The 21,458-nt window shown below is 40.6% G+C and overlaps 1 protein-coding gene across 1 annotated transcript in view; it reads left to right on the top strand.

Annotated features, from left to right (window-relative positions):
• Nucleotides 1-21,458, top strand: part of LOC134649653 (myosin heavy chain 95F) — an 84,993-nt gene that overhangs the window by 26,910 nt on the left and 36,625 nt on the right. The window contains exons 6-14 of the mRNA XM_063504492.1: nt 365-627; nt 1,714-1,863; nt 3,164-3,420; nt 14,899-15,056; nt 15,440-15,604; nt 18,003-18,126; nt 19,293-19,395; nt 20,295-20,492; nt 21,135-21,359. Coding sequence (XP_063360562.1) covers nt 365-627; nt 1,714-1,863; nt 3,164-3,420; nt 14,899-15,056; nt 15,440-15,604; nt 18,003-18,126; nt 19,293-19,395; nt 20,295-20,492; nt 21,135-21,359 — 1,643 coding nt within the window. The remainder of the gene's footprint in view (nt 1-364; nt 628-1,713; nt 1,864-3,163; nt 3,421-14,898; nt 15,057-15,439; nt 15,605-18,002; nt 18,127-19,292; nt 19,396-20,294; nt 20,493-21,134; nt 21,360-21,458) is intronic.

The following is a 21,458-nucleotide window of genomic DNA, read 5'->3' as shown; positions in this document are numbered from 1 at the left end:
AAAGAGGTTAGAATGGCTATCGCGCGCAGTTAGTATCGGAACCGGTGTCGCCGCTCGTTCCTCTCCACATTTACTAACACTCGCGCAACGGTAGTAAAAAATTCTGTGCGTGGTGAATGGATACGCCTCCTTTAGACAGATTTGATGTCTGGCTTCTTAATCTGAAGGTTATTGTGGCGCAAAAGGCATGTTTACTTCGTTTTTCGGTCAGCGCGGGCGAGTAGCATGCGAGCGTTTGCTCAAAACCGGCGGCGACACGTACCCTGCTCGCATCGCCATTCTAACTTGTTCTGTGGAAAATAACTTCTTGCCTATGATAATCCTTGCAATACTTTGTCACATAATTTTTTCCTTCTATCCACAGCCAATCCAATTCTAGAAGCGTTCGGCAACGCTAAAACAACACGCAACAACAACAGCTCCCGTTTCGGCAAGTTCATGGAGGTCCACTTCAGCGCCAAATACCAAGTGGTCGGCGGGCACATCTCCCACTACCTCCTCGAGAAGTCCAGGATATGCACCCAGAGTGCCGAGGAAAGGAACTACCACGTGTTCTATCTGCTGTGCGCTGGGGCTCCGCAGGAGTTGAGGACGGCCCTGAAGATCACCAAGCCTGATGACTACCACGTAAGGTCAACTTACATTGAGAGACCCTTTAAAAATGTCGATTAAATTATACAGGGTGGCCCATTTAAATCGGTCAGTATGGGAAAGTCTGAAACTATAAGACTTACGAAGATCTGTTCTTAGGAACCATGTCATCGATTTTAATAACAAAAAAACTGCATTCATACATTAAAAAAAAACCTGTACTGTAATAAAACTAAAACTATTTCTATTTAGATGTCGATTGTGTAGGTCTTAAGCAGTAAATTTTACTATGAAACATAATGTCTAAAATGAATAAAATGCATTGTTTTCATATTCCTATATTTATTTTAGTAAGTGTTCGAAATGACCACCGCCTTTTTATTATTTTGAGTACAGGTTTTCTTTAAATGTATGAATGTAATTTTTCTTGTTGTTAAAATCGATGACATGGTTCCTAAGAACAGATCTTCGTATGTCTTATAGTTTCAGACTTTCCCATACTGACCGATCTAAATGGGCCACTCTGTATAAAATCTATAATAAGTTACCTGAAGAAATTTAAAAAAAGAAAATATTTTTGCAAATAAAGTACCTATAACGAAAACCTATTATTCTGTGAATGAATATTTAAACGACTAACTGTAAAATGTCATTATTATTTTTGTACAATATCTAATAAGCGTGTTAACAATTGTTACCTAGTGTAAAAAAAACACATTAGTTTAAGTTAGCTTGAGTTACTTATAAGAATTGCCATGCCCTTACGGGGCTTATGTTTGAAACTTTTATTTCATAAGATCTTATGTACAACATAAAAGCAAATAAACTACTTGAATACTTGAAGAGACTTCAAGTGGTATAAATGAATGGTCGAGTTCGGTGCCTGAAACAAAATTTATACTAAAGTAGAAGACCCATAATAGGAGCCTACCCGTTATTGTTTTTGCAAGTCACGCTGAACCCACGCATTCAAGAATTTACCTTTTACCTTGCAACAGGATAATTTCATCGTGTCACCTTGAATTTTTTGCTCTTATATGAATTCAATTTCAAATAAACAGATTATCTTATTAAAAACCCGTCACATTCTTATACTTACTAACGTTGAATGTAAATTTCCAGTACCTGAAGAACGGTTGCACGCAGTATTTCACGACGCCGGAGTCGGACAAGAAATTATCCGCCGCACAGAAGTCGCAGCAGCAGCAGGCCAAGGGCGGCCTGCGGGACCCCATACTGGACGACGTTGAACACTTCCAGGCTCTCCACCAGGTACATACAGTTGGCTGGCCATTTACTGCGTTATGTCATTGCAATACGGTTCAACTTCGCGACGCCGGAGTCGCACAAGAAGCTGTCCGCCACGCAGAAGTCGCAGCAGCAGCAGGCCAAGGGCGGCCTGCGGGACCCCATACTGGACGACGTCGAACACTTCCAGGCTCTCCACCAGGTACATACAGTTGGCTGGCCATTTACTGCGTTATGTCATTGCAATACGGTTCAACTTCGCGACGCCGGAGTCGCACAAGAAGCTGTCCGCCACGCAGAAGTCGCAGCAGCAGCAGGCCAAGGGCGGCCTGCGGGACCCCATACTGGACGACGTCGAACACTTCCAGGCTCTCCACCAGGTACATACATTTGGCTGGCCATTTACTGCGTTATGTCATTGCAATACGGTTCAACTTCGCGACGCCGGAGTCGCACAAGAAGCTGTCCGCCACGCAGAAGTCGCAGCAGCAGCAGGCCAAGGGCGGCCTGCGGGACCCCATACTGGACGACGTCGAACACTTCCAGGCTCTCCACCAGGTACATACAGTTGGCTGGCCATTTACTGCGTTATGTCATTGCAATACGGTTCAACTTCGCGACGCCGGAGTCGCACAAGAAGCTGTCCGCCACGCAGAAGTCGCAGCAGCAGCAGGCCAAGGGCGGCCTGCGGGACCCCATACTGGACGACGTCGAACACTTCCAGGCTCTCCACCAGGTACATACATTTGGCTGGCCATTTACTGCGTTATGTCATTGCAATACGGTTCAACTTCACGACGCCGGCGCCGAATAAGAAACTGTCCGCCGCGCAGAAGTCGCAGCTTTTGCAAGTATTCTTTGAGCTACTTTGACAGTACAATAACATCAACGACGATTATGACGACCTGTCTGACCTAGTGGGGAGGTCACTGCCTATGAAACCGATGGCCCTGGGTTCGAATCCCGGTAAGGGCATTTATTTGTGTGATGACCACAGATATTTGTTCCTGAGTCATGGGTCTTTCCTATGTATTTAAGTATTTTACTTAGTTAACTCGTCCGATCCCACGACCCGAAAACTAATTTTGTCGTTGTCTCCCAGTATGGCTCACATTTGAGCCGTGGGAGTTGAAGTGGGAGGTTTTGAAATTCGTGGGAAATCTGGAAAATTTATTTACGGCTCATATTTGAGCCCTTGGGATAGGACAGGTTAATTTAAGATTTTAGTAAGAATGTCCAATATTTATTTATTTATTACCAATTATATAAACTTGTACCAACACGTTATAAGCATATTATCTATAACGAACCCTTTTTCCAACAGGCCCTAACCCGCGTCGGTCTATCAGACGCCGAGAAGAAATCAGTCTACTCCGTAGTAGCTGCGGTCCTACATCTCGGCAACATTCAGTTCGAAGAAGATGGGGGCGCAAGAGGCGGCTGCCATGTCACGCCTACAACCGAGACTTCACTGGCTACTGCGGCGGCGTTGCTCGGAGTTGACAGCGGGGAACTCAGGATGGCGCTAGTGTCGAGGCTGATGCAGAGCTCTAGGGGAGGGATGAAGGGCACTGCTATAATGTAAGTTACGTTACGTTTCTGAGACTTCCTTAGCTACATCTCGGCAACATTCAGTTCAAAGAAGGAGGCGCTAGAGGCGGCTGCCATGTCACGCCTACATCTGAGACTTCACTGGCTACTGCGGCGGCGTTGCTCGGAGTTGACAGCGGGGAACTCAGGATGGCGCTAGTGTCGAGGCTGATGCAGAGCTCCAGGGGAGGGATGAAGGGGACCGCTATTATGTAAGTTACGTTACGTTTCTGAGACTTCCTTAGTTACATCTCGGCGACATTTAGTTCGAAGAAAGAGGCGCGAGAGGCGGCTGCCATGTCATGCCTACATCTGAGACTTCACTGGCTACTGCCGCGGCGTTGCTTTGAGTTGACAGCGGGGAACTCAGGATGGCGCTAGTGTCTAGGCTGATGCAGAGCTCTAGGGGAGGGATGAAAGCCACTGCTATTATGTTAGTTACGTTTAGAGGTCATATTCCTATTTTAGTGCGGGCAACTAGTTAAACATTGCATAAAGGAAGGGATGGAAAGATTTGCGATGTCCTGGTAGGCTTCCGTAGCTCAATTGGTTAAGAGCAATAGGCGGGTCAGCACAGTTCATAATGTATGAGAGCTCTACATGAATTCTCACACTAGAGATTTTTTGAGATGTGATAACCTATGTTGCAAATACTATATTTAAAAAAAAATCTCCACAAAATATGTCACATGGTTTTAATAAATCCAAACTATTATTAAAATAGAAAAAATATATCAAAACATGAATCCGACACTCGAGATTTTTTAATATGCAGTTCTCAAACATATACTCATTATGTATTTATATTTTCTCCCAGCTTGACACCAAAACCAGCTCCCAATAATTTTCTTTATTAAAAATATTTTTTTATATAAAAATAACAACTATGTGTACATAACAATTACATGTTAATTAAGCTCTGTATATTTACTATATCCTACAAAAAAATCTCTCACGTAAATTAATCCATTTAATTACTATTAACCATTTTTGTTTTGAAAATGTTTTCGTTGCTTCGAGAAAATGGACAGTGGGTTTGTTTTTCACTTTCTCAAATCTCTTTCTCATGTTAGTGTAACAACAAAAAATCTCCCACGTATATGTAATATTGTATGGAATAAAACCATTATTAAATCATCCAAGCTATTTAAATTACCCTAAATGGCGGGTAATGATTCACTGTAGAGAACGTTTTATCGACTTCCATATCTCCGTCTCACTTCAATGTTCGCGGCAGACGATTGTTCCGCTTCAACAGCCGAGAGTTCGCGATCCGGTCGACCGTTAATTCTCCCATGACTATCTTACCCAGTTTCATCGGTATGCGTTGCGCGCTTACTTAACACACCTCAGGCCAAGCTCCTATAAAACGCGCAATGCATGCATGCATTGCGGTATCTCCTATACGTCACATATGTCAGCTATGAGGTTATGACATGGCTATGACAGACTATGGCAGTTAGTTCCAAAGAAGTATACAGACTTGTCTACCCACCATAAAGTTTAGCGTAAAGAGAATATATCACTCCTTAGTGAAAAACCATACGGTTTGTGCGAAGTTGAGCGTTATGTCAATGCTAATAAAGATGATGGTTTGACTTACGGAAATGAATAATATAATATCATTTTATTTTATATTTCCAATTCCCGTTTCATTTACACCCAATATTAAATCTTTTTCCGTAATAAAATGCGTATATAATTACTGTCATCATCTGTATTTATTTTATTTCTTTAACCCCCGTTATTCATAAACGCGCTACAAACCTCAATTAGCTAATAATAGTAATAATCGTTTGTCCTTATCTGTCACTTTAACTTATGTATTTGTAAGTAAGGGATAAACATAATTGAACTAAATCAGGCCCGTAAAGTTTATGAATAAAGTGGTTAATCTTTATTGCACAAAAGAAAAACCTTATAGTACAAGAGGCGGACTTAATGCCATAAGGCATTCTCTACCAGTTAACGATGGCTTGTCCTCCGGCCCATTTGATCGATGACCTCCTTTGATTATTTATTTTTAATGGACGCCAAAATCCAGATAGGAACTTCGATTTTGACATTTACCACAGTAATGCAGTCGGTAGCAATGTCGCGCTTCAAAATTGCTGCAGTCGACTGCATTGCTGTAGAAAACGTGAAAAAGGTCATTCAAAGGGTAATAGGGTTATATACACCGCGGGATTTAATAACCCGAAAGATTTAAACCAACGATTTTAGAGCCTAATTAGAGTATATAAAGTTATATAACACATAGTCCAAAAACCCTTAATTTAAGAGATATTAATTATTTAAAACAAATCACAAGTAAAAAAATCTCAATTCTAACACACCCTTATGCGTGACGTAGCCACCAACTAATTTTACACGCAGACGCACTAACTACATGGTTATTAGCCAGTTTCACTTATTTAAGTTTGATATCCTACAAAAAGGTTTCACTACCGAAATTTTGTTCTGTTCTCAATCACGAGAGTACAAACTATTTACCTTTATGATAACTGGCTGATAGTTTGACGAAAATGACGAAATTGATGTCAATAAAATGACATATTTCATATGTCACACAAGATATGCGCAAGATAACATCTTTAAATTTGATTGACTGTAATAAATAAAATTCATTTAGCGGATATTCACTTTGTGTACGGATTTGGAAACCCGAAGAACTATGTGCTTCCGGCACGACGGACCCACTTCAGCCTAGAAGTTCGTAAATTGGCTAGACGAACAATACCCTGAGAGGTGGATTGGCCGTGGAAGCAACGTCCTAATCTGGCCCGCCCGGTCACCCGACTTAACGCCATTGGTTTTTTTCTATGGGGAACTCTGAAAGATAAGGAAGGAATACTCAACACCAGTGAACTCTGGAGAAGAATTATTAATAAAAATTCGAACGGCTTCCGAAGAAATAAAGAACACTTTTGTAAACCTAAATAATGAAATCCGTTTAAAATTAAATCTTTGTGCTGAAAACGGTGGTACACACTTCGAAAACCTAATTCATTAAATTAATAAAAAAGCGTAATTGTTTAACATAGTTGTTTATTTTACTTTACTCAGTATAAATCAACACATCGAGAATTTAAAATACGTACTGATAAGCATGATCGATATTTTAACAAAAGGTCATTCAAGTAATCATCCCTTTCCAGCTGTAGTATGAGTTAAAACAATAAGAGGCATGATTTCTTTCGGATATAATCATGGTTAATGGCTTTGGTTACCTCAAAGGAAAAGATTTTATCGCAAAGTTTCAACAATAATAACTGCACTATACCTACTGTTGTAGTAATTAATAAAGTTTTGATACAATTTGTGGTATTTTGAGGTGCCAATCAATTGAAATAATTTCAACGTAAACATGATCCTAGACATAACTTGACACTTCTTGTCATGGAACACATGTCACTGCATTCGCCGTGCATCGTATGATATCGGAGTGATTCATGAAATGTCATGCTCGCTCTCTGTTTCTCTACTTGAGATTAATTAAACTCGCTCACTCTCTGAATAAAGGTTTGTTCACAAAGAAGCGGTAAATTAATATGATTTAATTTGTACTGAAATAGTAGTTTAATTAAAATATATAATTGGACCCATGTTGATATAACATTATTTACTCGTACTGTCGTCAAAAATACGTGATTTAAATCTTTCGGGTTATTAAATCCCGCGGTGTATAAAATGAAATGATGCATTAATAAAACTTTAGTTAATTAACAATATTATATTAAATCATTAACAACTTTGACAGCACGATCTCTTCGCAGGTAGGTGCTCTACAAGGAGTTTATATTACAACATTATTTCCAAGAAATAATCTCTCATTGTTACGAAAATGTTGGTAGGGTGGCTTTAGGTTACTTTTCGTTCATATCGTCTTGGATATGGGTGAACATGGTGTTAATACACTCAGTATCAATCAACCTGTAAAGATATTGTAGCCTGGCCTTTTCTCGAAAAGTCTTCTAGAAAAATTTACGCTCATGTCGTCTCGGATATGAGTATATTTGGTATCAGTGCATTCAGTATAATATCCTGAACACAAATATATGAGATGACAAGCGCGAAAGTGGTGAGGGTAGTTGCTATGACGCAAAGTTTTTACCATTTTTCTTTTAAACATACCATGTGGGGTACCAAATGAAAGGGCCTTGTAAGTAGATCACAAATATATAACACACTGTAACACTTTTACTACTTAATCCAACAAATTATTTGAAAACGTTCAAAAATTTCACAATGAGTTGAATTCCAACTGCTCTAAATTGACTAAGATAACTTGATCCCAAGTTTCCTTGCAATTATACGTAATCGAGGGCCAGGCTCATACTAGTTCTCATGTCGCGATGCGCTAACGCTAACAAAAACTAAGCGTTACGAATTGCTGACATTTGCTTCTTTTAGTTTCACTCTACTCAAGCATCGGATGACAGGATCGTTGAAAAGGGACAAACATATCCTTTGACGTTACGTTACTCTTCTCGTGAATTGTCAAATTTTAAAATTCGAAATTAGCTTTGGAATTTGTCCGGGTGGCTATTCGAAGTATAACTTGGTGGACGGTACTTACTAACCAAATAAGCTTGAGATCCAGTATCATAGATAGTTGTAAGACTTCAAGGGTCTATTTATATCTGACTGTGCATCCTGTATTCTAAACGTTTTGTGAATAGATATAAAAATTGACACCTATCATTTTTCACATAAACACAGACACTTTATGCATTGAATTATTAAACCTTAACGCAATGCCATATGTCATAAGGTATATTTTCCTAATATACCTTGATGCTAATTCGAACTTTGTTATAAAAGATGTCATTTTATATCATTCGCGCGTGCATTTCACTCGTACTAGATGAAATATGTATTGGTGCGAGCGAGACGGTTGGGCGAATGATAACAAAATGATATCTTTTTGACATCTTAAACAAAGTTTGACTTGGCCTCTGTGGAAGCCTGGAAATACAGCATACTTCATTGACTTTTTATGCTGGAAATTGATTTAATAATTGCGAGAAAAATAAGTATGTTATTCTTCAATGACTTGTACACTTACTGTCAAAAAACTAGAAGTGTCTGTCGGCGAAGTTCTACTATTCGCCTGGTCTGCATGGTTATCGGGTGATAACCCTTTCTCATCACCATCCATTATGTTAGAAATAGTAAAGGAGAAACAGACTTTTCACTTAATAACTCAGTTTTATTTACGAGTACAGATAGCTCTTACACAGTCTACGCTTAGCATAAGAATGAATCAAAACAACGGCATGCCACCACTTAAATAACCTTTCCAACCCTACCCCTCCAGGTAGGACTACCTGAGATCACGCCACACCACCTGCGCTATACTTGTTTATCAATACAATTCCCAATTATGTATTAATATTTCCGAGATCGTCTTAAAATAATAATTAATTCAATGATAAGTAATTAATTAATTTTATACAATGATCTTGTGATTATTTTAATTAAATACATTCGGATTATCTTATCAAAATTATAATTAATAAACAGTCAATTGACTACGCTTCCTTTAAATCAAACATTTTATATATCGATTTGAAAATGATAAAAATCTAACTAAAATTATTTAAAAACATGCATAACAAACATCAAGGATTGCCGCCCACACGGCCATTCTGCTCCAGCGCGCTCCCTGCGCTGATCCTGGCATCACCCATCCTGGGATCTAGCCCACACCGGCATCACTCAACATAGAGATCTAGCCGCCAAGACCGGGAAAAAGGAAACGCGTGGTGGCCAGCCAGCGTTATAAGGAAGGTGTCGTGGATAAGGTGGAACAATGCATACACATAATCATAAATATGTTTATCAAAAGAGATCGGATAAATATCATACTTGAATAAAACCACGTTTATTGAGTCTCGGACTGAGAGCAGTCTTCATTTTGAACACTGCTACTCGTCTCATCCACCGCCCACACGGCAGACTCGTCATCATCATTACCAAATGGATCTGTCTGTCCCATAGGAGCAGGTCTCAAGAAATCATGGCTAGCGATCTTTTCAGTACTTCCACGTAAATTAACATGTTTTAATTTATAACGGTCGTTTGGTAATATTTCTAATATTTCCATGGGGCCCTCAAATTTTGCACCCAATTTGGTAGTATGTCTTTCATGACGACGCATCAAAACAAAATCTCCCACTTTGTAAGGTTTGACCCGCGCTTTACCTATATCAAACCTCACTTTGTCTTGAAAAGATCGCTCGTCCATCCTTTGCTTACAAACATTTCTAACAGAAGTAAGGTCCTCTATAGGCTCGTCATCGTCAACTTGGAGAAGCTTGATAGCGGGTGGCGAACATTTTTTACCTAGCAACAGTTCTAATGGACTCTTACCGGTACTTTTAGAAATCGTACAATTAATTGCTAACTGTAGGTCTTGCATAGCAGAATACCACGGTTTATCAAGCTCCACCACTGACATATTATCTTTTATTATTTTCATAATACGCTCTGCCTGACCATTTGCCCTACTAGCGCCTTTAGCCACAACGTGATGTTCAATACGGAATTTATTACAGAATTCTTTAAACTCTAGCGACGTCATACTTTTATCTTGATCTGTTATAAGACGTGCCGGGGTACCAAATATAGTTATTAATTCCTGAAAGCTTTTTATAGCGGAATCCGTTGTACGATCGTCAGCATAAACTAAATGAACGTATTTGGTAAATGCGTCTATAAAAACAAATGCATACTCGGCCTCACTTCGGGTCCCATTCATACGTCCGGTTATGTCCGCATGAACGGTATGAAAGGGCACAGCTACTTTGTCAATGGGGTGTAGAGAGATTTGCCTAGCACCAGATACGCCTTTTCGAACTCGGCAACTGACGCAGTTCTCTATAAATTTGCGAACTAATTTAGACATATTAGGGAACCAGTATTGTTCTCTTATTTTGGCTAATACCTTTTCCCAGCTAAAGTGTTGAAGTACTGAGTGATAGTGAGCAATAAGATTCCATCGATAACTACATGGGACGATAATAAGTTTCCGTGTTTTGTTATCAATTTGAACTTTTCTTCTGAGCAATTTGTCTTGTAATATAACGTATGTATTAGCTATATCCTGCGGTATAGAGTCTGAATTCAGCTGTTCTACGATATTTTTAAGTATGGGATCGCGTTTTTGTTCTATAAGCAGCCAGTTATGATCAAGAGTGGTAACATTAGCTGAAAACCGCAAAGGTTTTGATTGTTTTGGTGGTTTGTTAGAATCACGGGTATCTACAGGATTCCTACTGAAGTAATCTGCGTGAGCCAATCGTTCACCCTTACGGTATTCGATCTCAAACTCATAGTTTTGTAAAAAGGTCCACCAGCGGTGAACTCTAGGCGTTAACTCCTTTTTGTGTCGAGACGCTTTAAGTGAATTGCAATCAGTTATGACTTTAAATGATCGCCCATATAAAAAATGACGAAAATGTTTTATTGCCTTTACAACGGCCAGCGTTTCAAGTTCATATGAATGATATTTACTTTCTGCGCTGGTCGTTCTCATACTAAAGTACCCAATGACGTGAGCTTCTTGATCTCTTTTTTGAATTAAGACGGCGCCATAGCCGAGAGAACTGGCATCCGTATGGAGTTCGGTTGGTAAATCCGGATCAAATATCGTGAGCAAAGGAGAAGATGTCAAGCGACTGACTATCTCTTTTCTAGCCTGTTCTTGACGCTCTGTCCAGTTCCACGGTACGTTACTCTTGGTAAGTTCATAAAGGGGAATCATAATCTTTGAGAAATTCGGTACATATTTTCGAAAATACCCAGCTAGTCCGTTAAACTGTCGCAATTCTTTTACATTTCTGGGTACCGGAGAACTGGACAAAGCCTCAATCTTTCTAGGACTGGGCTTAACGGTCCCGTTTTCTACAATGTTCCCCAGATATTCGATCGAAGTTTTCAAAAAAGTACATTTTGAAACGTTTAATGAAAAACCGGAGTCAGTTAATCGTTTTAGGACAAGTTCAAGGTTTCGCAAACCTTCCTCGGGCGTTTCAGACGTAATAAGAATATCGTCAAGATAGACTAAGGCAATGTTATCTTTATAATCGCCTAGTGCCTTGTTTATGGCGCGCTGATAGACGGAGGGCGCATTGCAAAGGCCAAAAGGCATACGTAAATACTCATATTGCCCATCAGGGGTCACAAATGATGTCTTTTCGATCGAGTCTTCAGCAATAGGAATCTGATGAAACCCGGCGGTCATGTCAAGACGAGTAAAGTAACGCGCCTTTCCTAACTTATCTATCTGATCAGCAATCAAAGGCAATGGAAAGTGGTCTCTTAAAGTGTTAGCATTGAGCTCACGGAAATCTACGCAAAGGCGATCGGAACCATCCTTTTTCTTGACTAACAAAATTGGACTGCTAAAAGGTGAAGAACTGTCACGGATTATTCCATTGCTTTTGAGATCTGCAATCATTTCCTTAACCTTTTCGCGCTCAGTAGGTGATAATCTATAAGGCCTACGCTGTACTATTTTGTCAGGATTTTTAAGTCTTATTTTCAATTCACCAGTATTTACTTTGGAAACGCGATTTCCAGTCGTAAAGCTGTCTTTATATTTATCAACAATATCATGTAATTTTTTAAGTAAATCAGCATCTTTTACGTCTGTATCAAAAACAGCCTCAAGACATGATGATTCTTTTTGCGTGCATTCGCTTATTATGAAATTGCGTTTCACAGAAATATCATCCCTTGTTTGAATGACAGCAAGACCAGGTATTTGCAAAAGGTCAAATCCAATTATGATATCATGTTGTATATCAGTATCTTCAACAACATAAAACTCTAGCTCGACACACGTACCACCTATTTCTACCGCATTAGTAATGGTCTGTCTTGAATCAAATGGGTGGTCACCTGCACCGAAAAAAGTGGCGTTAACAGTCTTTCTCTTCCCGGGAATCGAACCAGAGAAGCGTTTTCGCATCAGTGAACAATCAGAACCAGTATCAAACAAGCAAGGATAAGTAACATCACCTATTTTAACTGTAGTAGTACTACGGGCCCTGCCGGAACGATTGCTGCAAAGGTGTATTGACTTGTCTGAATTCGACCGTTCATTTAACATTTTACGAAAGCAATTCTTTTCAACATGGCCCTTTTTCTTACAGTATTTGCATTCAACTGATTTAGTATCATTAGGTGCTTTAGACTCGCTACCAACGGTAGGGGAAATATCAGATCCGGAAGAATTAAGCGCCTTGCAATCACGAAAGCGATGACCAGGTTTATTACACCTATAGCAAATAGTAGACGAATAGTCTGGTTTCAAACCTACTTCAGTTGAACGAGCTTTCTTAGAATTGTTATTAGTGTTTGTTTTTTCTAGTGTATCGAATTTGCGTTTACGGTATGTCTTCAAAACAGATACTAGATTAGGCAAAGAGTCAGGCGTATTTCGTAACAATTCAGATCTAATATGTTCAGGATAAATACCTGTGATAACAGCATCCACAGCATCGGCATCATTCGCTTCCGGCCGCACGCGCTTGAATAATGTCCAAGCTGTAGTGGCGTATTCGGCGTAGCTCGTTGCTTGGTCCGACGTGTAGTTGCGCCACTTCTGTACATCATCAGCATACCGGAACTCCTTTGAGAAAGTCTTGATTAGATCTTCCTTCACCTGGTCCCAAGTAGTTGAATGTAGAGACCACGTGTCGGCCCACACTTTTGCTCTTCCTTTTAACTGAAGTATCGCTTTCATCCGTGCTTCTTGAGGTGATATAGCGAAAACGGAAATGGTTTCATCGACATTAGCGCACCAATCTCGAATATCATGAGATCGTACATCCGGGTCGAACGGAGGTAGATAGAAATTTCCTCTTTCACGGGGTAGCGCCGGCTGTTGTGGATAAGCGGCGGTGGCAGATAGCGCCGCATTAACAGCACTTGCTGCGGCTTGCTTGGTGACTGTGGTTACCAGGCTCATCACTTGGTCCATGGTAAAAGTAGGCTCAGGTTGAATAACCGATCGGCGGCGCCCGCCTAGTATAGGGGATTGGGATCCCAACGCTGCTGTCGGCGAAGTTCTACTATTCGCCTGGTCTGCATGGTTATCGGGTGATAACCCTTTCTCATCACCATCCATTATGTTAGAAATAGTAAAGGAGAAACAGACTTTTCACTTAATAACTCAGTTTTATTTACGAGTACAGATAGCTCTTACACAGTCTACGCTTAGCATAAGAATGAATCAAAACAACGGCATGCCACCACTTAAATAACCTTTCCAACCCTACCCCTCCAGGTAGGACTACCTGAGATCACGCCACACCACCTGCGCTATACTTGTTTATCAATACAATTCCCAATTATGTATTAATATTTCCGAGATCGTCTTAAAATAATAATTAATTCAATGATAAGTAATTAATTAATTTTATACAATGATCTTGTGATTATTTTAATTAAATACATTCGGATTATCTTATCAAAATTATAATTAATAAACAGTCAATTGACTACGCTTCCTTTAAATCAAACATTTTATATATCGATTTGAAAATGATAAAAATCTAACTAAAATTATTTAAAAACATGCATAACAAACATCAAGGATTGCCGCCCACATGTCCATTAATTGTGTAGAACATTATTTGCTGTTTGTTTCCAATATCATGCTGCTATTCTGCGAATATAGCAGTTCCTCAGGCAGATAAATTAAACATGATCGAAACAAATACTATTAACCACAATAGTAAACTTTTCTCTCAGTGTGGGATATTCTCGGTCATGAAAAACTTACAAAGTTATTGTTTTTTTCATTAAATCTATAATTAATATTATTGTCGGGAGAAATTTTGACCGTGTAGTCGTGTAAGCTTCATAGCCCATTCTTCAAAAAATCTCTAGTGTGAAATTACTGTTTAGGTAGTATAAAATATAAAATAAAAAAAATGTTATTTCTCAAAAACGGGAACAGATATCAAGTTGTTAATTCGCAGCCGGGTATTCAATATGATATATAATTCACCCGTGTAGAAACATTTGACTGTGCAATTAATGTAACTTTAACTTTATATTGACTCCACTACAACGCACAGATTGCGGAGGATGCGGGTTCAAGTCCTGCCGGAAGCGTAACTTTTTCCATTTTTTCCTTTAATATAAAATTCGGAATATCGCTCGCAGACGTATCTGCTTGTTAAAAAATTGATTTAGTTAAACATGTTTTTAATTACTTGAACAGTGCAAAATATATACCCTGATGGTAGATGTAGACATTGTATAAGTAAGCTAATTATTTACCCAGGAAGTTGGAAAGAAACGTTACCACATAGGTTAAAATCTAAATAAAAAAGCCTGAATTGTATGCATAAGCCCTTTTAATGTACGATTATCATAATTCAGCGTAGTTTTAAGACAAAAGTGGCGAACATATCTGATTTTTTCTAAGTTATCTTATTTTTTTTTTTTCAGGGTCCCTCTAAAGACGTACGAAGCAGTGTCAGCGCGGGACGCGCTAGCTAAAGCGGTGTACAGCCGCGTGTTCGACTACATCGTGCACCGCATTAACGCTTCCATCCCCTTCCAGGCCTCGGCCTACTATATCGGAGTGCTCGACATTGCCGGCTTCGGTGAGATATTCTAACTTCTTCTTCCTCGCGTTATCCCGGCATTTTGCCATGGCGCATTCCCGCGGAGCCTAGGGTCCGCTTAATAACTAATACCAAGAATTGACGTAGGCTCTAGTTTTTACGAAAGCGACTGCCATCTGACCTTCCAACCCAGAGGATAAACTAGGCCCTTATTGGGATTGGTCCGGTTTCCTCACGATGTTTTCCTTCACCGAAAAGCAACTGGTAAATATCGAATGATATTTCGTGCATAAGTTCCGAAAAACTCATTGGTACGAGCCGGGGTTTGAACCCGCGATTTTCGGATTGCAAGTCGCACGCTCTAGTTAGTTTAAAATAAAAATCGAGTGCTTCAATATTCTGATAAACTGATATTGTTCCAGAGTACTTCCAGATGAACAGCTTCGAGCAGTTCTGCATCAACTACTGCAACGAGAAACTGCAGCAGTTCTTCAACGAGCGCATCCTCAAGAACGAGCAGGAGCTGTACAAGCGCGAGGGGCTCCGCGTGCCCGAGGTGCGCTTCAGCGACAACCAGGACTGCATAGGTACTCGGCTCCCACAGGGTTGCCATCCTCAAGAACGAGCGAGTTGTACAAGCGCGAGGGGCTCCGCGTGCCCGAGGTGCGCTTCAGCGACAACCAGGACTGCATAGGTACTCGGCTCCCACAGGGTTGCCATCCTCAAGAACGAGCAGGAGCTGTACAAGCGCGAGGGGCTCCGCGTGCCCGAGGTGCGCTTCAGCGACAACCAGGACTGCATAGGTACTCGGCTCCCACAGGGTTGCCATCCTCAAGAACGAGCGAGTTGTACAAGCGCGAGGGGCTCCGCGTGCCCGAGGTGCGCTTCAGCGACAACCAGGACTGCATAGGTACTCGGCTCCCACAGGGTTGCCATCCTCAAGAACGAGCAGGAGCTGTACAAGCGCGAGGGGCTCCGCGTGCCCGAGGTGCGCTTCAGCGACAACCAGGACTGCATAGGTACTCGGCTCCCACAGGGTTGCCATCCTCAAGAACGAGCAGGAGCTGTACAAGCGCGAGGGGCTCCGCGTGCCCGAGGTGCGCTTTAGCTACAACCAGGACTGCATAGGTACTTGGCTCACACAGGGTTGCCATCCTCAAGAACGAGCAGGAGCTGTACAAGCGCGAGGGGCTCCGCGTGCCCGAGGTGCGCTTTAGCGACAACCAGGACTGCATAGGTACTCGGCTCCCACAGGGTTGCCATCCTGAAGAACGAGCAGGAGCTGTACAAGCGCGAGGGGCTCCGCGTGCCCGAGGTGCGCTTTAGCGACAACCAGGACTGCATAGGTACTCGGCTCCCACAGGGTTGCCATCCTGAAGAACGAGCAGGAGCTGTACAAGCGCGAGGGGCTCCGCGTGCCCGAGGTGCGCTTCAGCGACAACCAGGACTGCATAGGTACTCGGCTCCCACTGCCTTGCCTAATTTTGAGACTTTTTTAGGCAGTATTTTTTTAATCTTTTCTTGACACCACCTCTTTAGCACATTATCGCGATCCGATCCGCTGTACTAAGATTTTTATTTATCTACTGTTTAGTGTTGCCTTTCAAACTCCCAAAGAGAGATTCTAATGTTGTTATGAACACTAGAATATACCAATAACTTCAGATACATGAACGTGTCGTCATGTTCAACATAGTTGTAACAAATTTTAATCTCTAAAAAAAAAACAAATCGTATTCAGGTAAAGCCCTGACGCTAAAAAAATGTAAAGAAATGTTGTCGTCATTTTTAATTTTATCTTGCAAAACTGGCAATCTGGGGGCACGGTAGTGCCCCCGCCAAGACGAGCAAAGCGAAGCGCAAGGGCACTACCTACCTTTTCTCGAAGCGCTTCGTCGTTTTTTTGAACCCTCATAACTTGGGTTTGGATTATACCAGATAAACAAAATTCTCGGGATATGATGTCAATAGTGGACTTATTAAACATAAAAAAATTTAATTGCATAGCTCTTATACTTAAGATTTTATTCATATCTAAAAAACCCCGATTTCGTCACTGACTCACTCACTCACTGTTGATCATCAAAACCTCTAGGGTACTTCCTGAAGTCCTAGGAAGCTGAAATTTGGTATGTAAGATAGTATTAGTACACAAACAACAAAAAAATTCAAAAACTTGAAATTTTTTGCCGCTAAGGGGGGGAAAAGGGGGGTGGAATTTTGTATGGGAAATCAATAACCGCTGAACCGATTTAGTTGAAATTTGGTATGTAGATAGTTTTTGTAATGGGGAATGGCATAGAATAGTTTTCAACTCCAAAATCACCCCGTAAGGGTGAAAAGGGGGTGGAAAAGGGCGTTAGGGGAAAAAGAGGGTTGAAGTTTGTATGGGGAATCAGTAAAAAGCAGATTGTATAAAAGATGCCCCGAGGTACGTATTTCAGGATTTTTAATAGTAGGTCCTTAAATCACACGCGCAACCCTTTAAGTTAGGGGATGGAAGCAACTTACAAAAAGAAGTGAAATCCCACCAAAAACATTTTCATGTAAAATGTTGCCAAGACGAAACCTTAAGGCTCGCACTGACAAAAAGTTATCAGATCTCTTGTAGAGCCAAGCTTCTAACTCTACAAGCCCTAACTTCACAAACTCTACACCTTAGTCAAAATATGTGGCTTGGCCGTTTCGTTACTCCAAGAACTACTGTATTATAAAAAATAATGAATATAGTGAATACATTTTTCACCTTACGTCCATGTGACTGTAGTGAAACGGTCAAGCCACATATTTTGACTAAGGTGTAGAGTTTGTGAAGTTAGGGCTTGTAGAGTTAGAAGCTTGGCTCTACAAGAGATCTGATAACTTTTTGTCAGTGCGAGCCTTAAGGTTTCGTCTTGGCAACATTTTACATGAAAATGTTTTTGGTGGGATGTCTTTTTCTTAATAGGCCACGTTACCATTACGAATAACAATGCTTACTTGCAGATTTAATCGAAAGCAAGAACCACGGCGTTTTCCATCTTTTGGACGAAGAATCCAAGCTACCCAAGCCGGAGTTCGGCCACTTCACACACTCCGTGCACAAGCAGCTAGGCACCAATAACTCCAGGTACGTTGTTGTTAATATGTTGTCACTTAAGTAAATTTGTTAGTGCTGTTCAAAAATGTGCTTATTGTTGATCGATAAAGTGACTATAGGCTACATGACTAATTTTCATTTATGGTATAAATCGATCGGGTTTGTTTTTAGGATCAACTGTCTATATGGGACCCATTGCATTAAAGCAACACAAAAGTCAGAAATTATAGTCAAAATCCGACAGTCGTACTTCACTCGCGAAACGCTCCATACAAAACGATATGTGAACGTGACATCAAGGTCACTGAGAGTCCATTTTGTAGTATGGACAAAACAAGAAAAATGTGTTTTTTTCGGTGAAATATTGCGTTTATGTATATAGTTGCTATACAATATTTTTTTTGGATAAAATGTAAGGTATCGAATGGTACCCGTACTTTTATCGTTTTTGGAAGTAAAAAAAAACTAAAATTTTGAGACTGGAACTGAATTTTGAGGTCTTGTATTTTTGTAACATTTCCATATATTATTTTAATATCTACATTATTGTGATAAATTGCTCATTTGATATCTGTTTTACTAGATTTTGTTATAAAATTCAACATGTGTCATCATCCCTATTGTGGATGCATCATATACATAGCAGTTAAACTGCAATATTAGATACAGTATAATAAAGGATGGATAGTTTAATGGTATGATTTATAAGCTTGATAATTAGTGTTTAAGGCTGTAATATTTGCATGCCGTTATTCGGTTGAATTATGTCGTGACCTATAAAAACTATGTAACATCTGGCATCTACCATCATTCGATGGTATACGCAAATAAACGATATCTTATCTTAAGGTTTTGATATCCTCCGCCTGGGCCCGGTAGAAAGGGTACAACCAAAACATTGCTAAGAATATACGCGCTAATGGTCTCAAATAAGGATACAAAAGGCCGTGCGAAGTAGATGAGAGAAATGTAGGAAAGCTGGCCCCCATGCAGTAGCGTCTTAAGACGCAACCGGGATAAACGCCTTATTCATAAACGCGAGCTAATAATCGTTTGTCCATATCTGTCATTTTGACTTATTTATTTGTTAGAAAGGGATAAAACATGATAACTAAATTAGGCCCGTAAAGTTTTACGAATAAGGGGGTAAGAATATGGAGAGATGTAGAAGTATTGCATTATTTTTGCATTTTCAGATTGCAGGTACCTCGCTCGTCCCGCCTAAAGGCGCACCGGACTCTGCGCGACGACGAAGGTTTCCTACTGAGGCACTTCGCAGGCGCTGTCTGTTACAATACTGTGAGTTACCATTTCAGCAGTGGGCTCCTGGGCTATTAGTAGCAAGTTATAGCTCTATGCTTTCAGAGAGTCGGGTAGACGCAAGTGGTCATATACTCAATACTGCAACGCGTCATTAAGAGGCAACAGGAGTGGTCATTTCTCCATACAAACGTACTCGACTGTTTCCTCCGTGGGTTTTGAAGCTAGAGCAATGATTTTTTCAACACAGATTAATATTGTCAATATCTGTGTCGGACCGTTTTGTTTTTTTTTGATATTTTTGTTTTTAAAGGCGCTAGAGCCCTCAAAAATGGCCTAATTGACTATGCCGCAATGAGAGGCGTGGTATTCAAAACTGATATCAATTAGCCAAAAAAGCAAAACGGTCCGACGCAGATAATTTCATAATCATTTAGGTTTCCAAATTTGGTTACGATTGGTTAAGTTTTGGAGGAGGAAACAGTCGAGTACGAAACCTCGATTTTTGAGATTTTTACGCAGGATTTTTCACCTTGTCCTTATCGCACTAGTTTTAGGAGCCGCTTCCGTTAGCGAGACGGGTATATTTACCTAAAATATTTAAATCTCAGCTCCTGTTTCGTCTTAAATCATCAGTATTTAAGCTAACTTGCTAGGATCGATGGTTATTCTATGGCCGGATTTACACTTGTAAGTTTTACTTACGTAAGTAGGGACACAGCTATACCACAGAATGAGAGATGAATATCGTTATCTCATTCTAACAAATAGCTTTGTCCCTACTTACGTAAGTAAAACTTACAGGTGTAAAGGCGGCCTATGATAAATTTGCACGTAATATGATCACTATAATCAGTCTCAATCTTACAAATATCAAAGTTAACCTTTTCAAAAATGTCTAAAAACTCACTGTAAATAATTGAAATAATTATTTCCAGAGCCAATTCATAGAGAAGAACAACGACGCCCTCCACGCCTCGCTAGAGTTCCTTGTCCAGGAGTCGGGCAGCGCGCTGGTGCAGCAGCTGTTCCAGACCACAGACAACAACAACGCCAAGGGCAAGCTCAACTTCATCTCCGTGGGCGCCAAGTTCCAGAGCCAGCTGTCGCAGCTCATGGACAAGCTGAAGCAGAACGTAAGTTGTCTATAGGCTGATACTTATGTTATTTTATTTTATTCGGGATGCTTATTACCTAATATACATAGGTTAATAGACTTATCTCCTAGCTAGATACAAATAACAAGCTTCCACATATATGTAAAATGCTAAATAACATAAATATAAAGGTCTCGACATAGCAAAATATTACACTGAATGTTCTATTATGTTGTGAATTTAGTATGAAAATAAAACTAAGCTAACTAAATCGTGTAAAACTGTCAAATCCACGCAATATTTCTTATACTCCGTTTACAGTACAGTACAGACTCACATAACACACAGTGTCGATCATGTCACGACATGATTTGGGGCAATATTGCCCTGCTCACTGACTTGCCCTCAACGCCATACTGTAAACCAGGGGTCACCAAATGGCGGACCGCGGTCCGGTACCGGACCGCCGACATATATTATTTTATTAACTTAGAAACTGACCGCGATGGTCATATAATTTTAAAAACCAGACCCTTGAAGAAACTAATTGGTGACCCCTGCTGTATACGGTTCAGGCTGAACTTCAGAAGACGTTTCACGTCCCGTACTGTATGTGTGGTGTAATCCACAACGAATACCTACCTATTTCATGTAATCTGTAATCGTTCTTCGTGTCCCCAGGGCACGAACTTCGTGCGCTGCATCAAGCCGAACTCGCGCATGGTGGGCCTGTGCGTGGAGGGGTCGCTGGTGCTGACGCAGCTGGAGTGCAGCGGCACCATCGCCGTGCTGGCGCTCATGGAGCACGGCTTCCCGTCGCGCGCGCCCTTCCAGGACCTCTACTCCATGTACAGCCAGTTCCTGCCGCCCCGCCTGCGCACGCTCTCGCCCAAACTGTTCGCAGAGGTACATAATACCATCCCGACTCCCGCATACTGTAAATAGTTATTTGTACAACAAGAGATCAAAGTTTGATATTTCTTCGAGTGCTTATTTTGAGTCCCG

This window comes from Cydia amplana, chromosome 7 (assembly GCF_948474715.1).
Source record: "Cydia amplana chromosome 7, ilCydAmpl1.1, whole genome shotgun sequence".
NCBI lineage: Eukaryota > Metazoa > Arthropoda > Insecta > Lepidoptera > Tortricidae > Cydia > Cydia amplana.
Note: the sequence above shows the minus strand (reverse complement) of the source record. Positions and strands in the feature narration are given on the sequence as shown.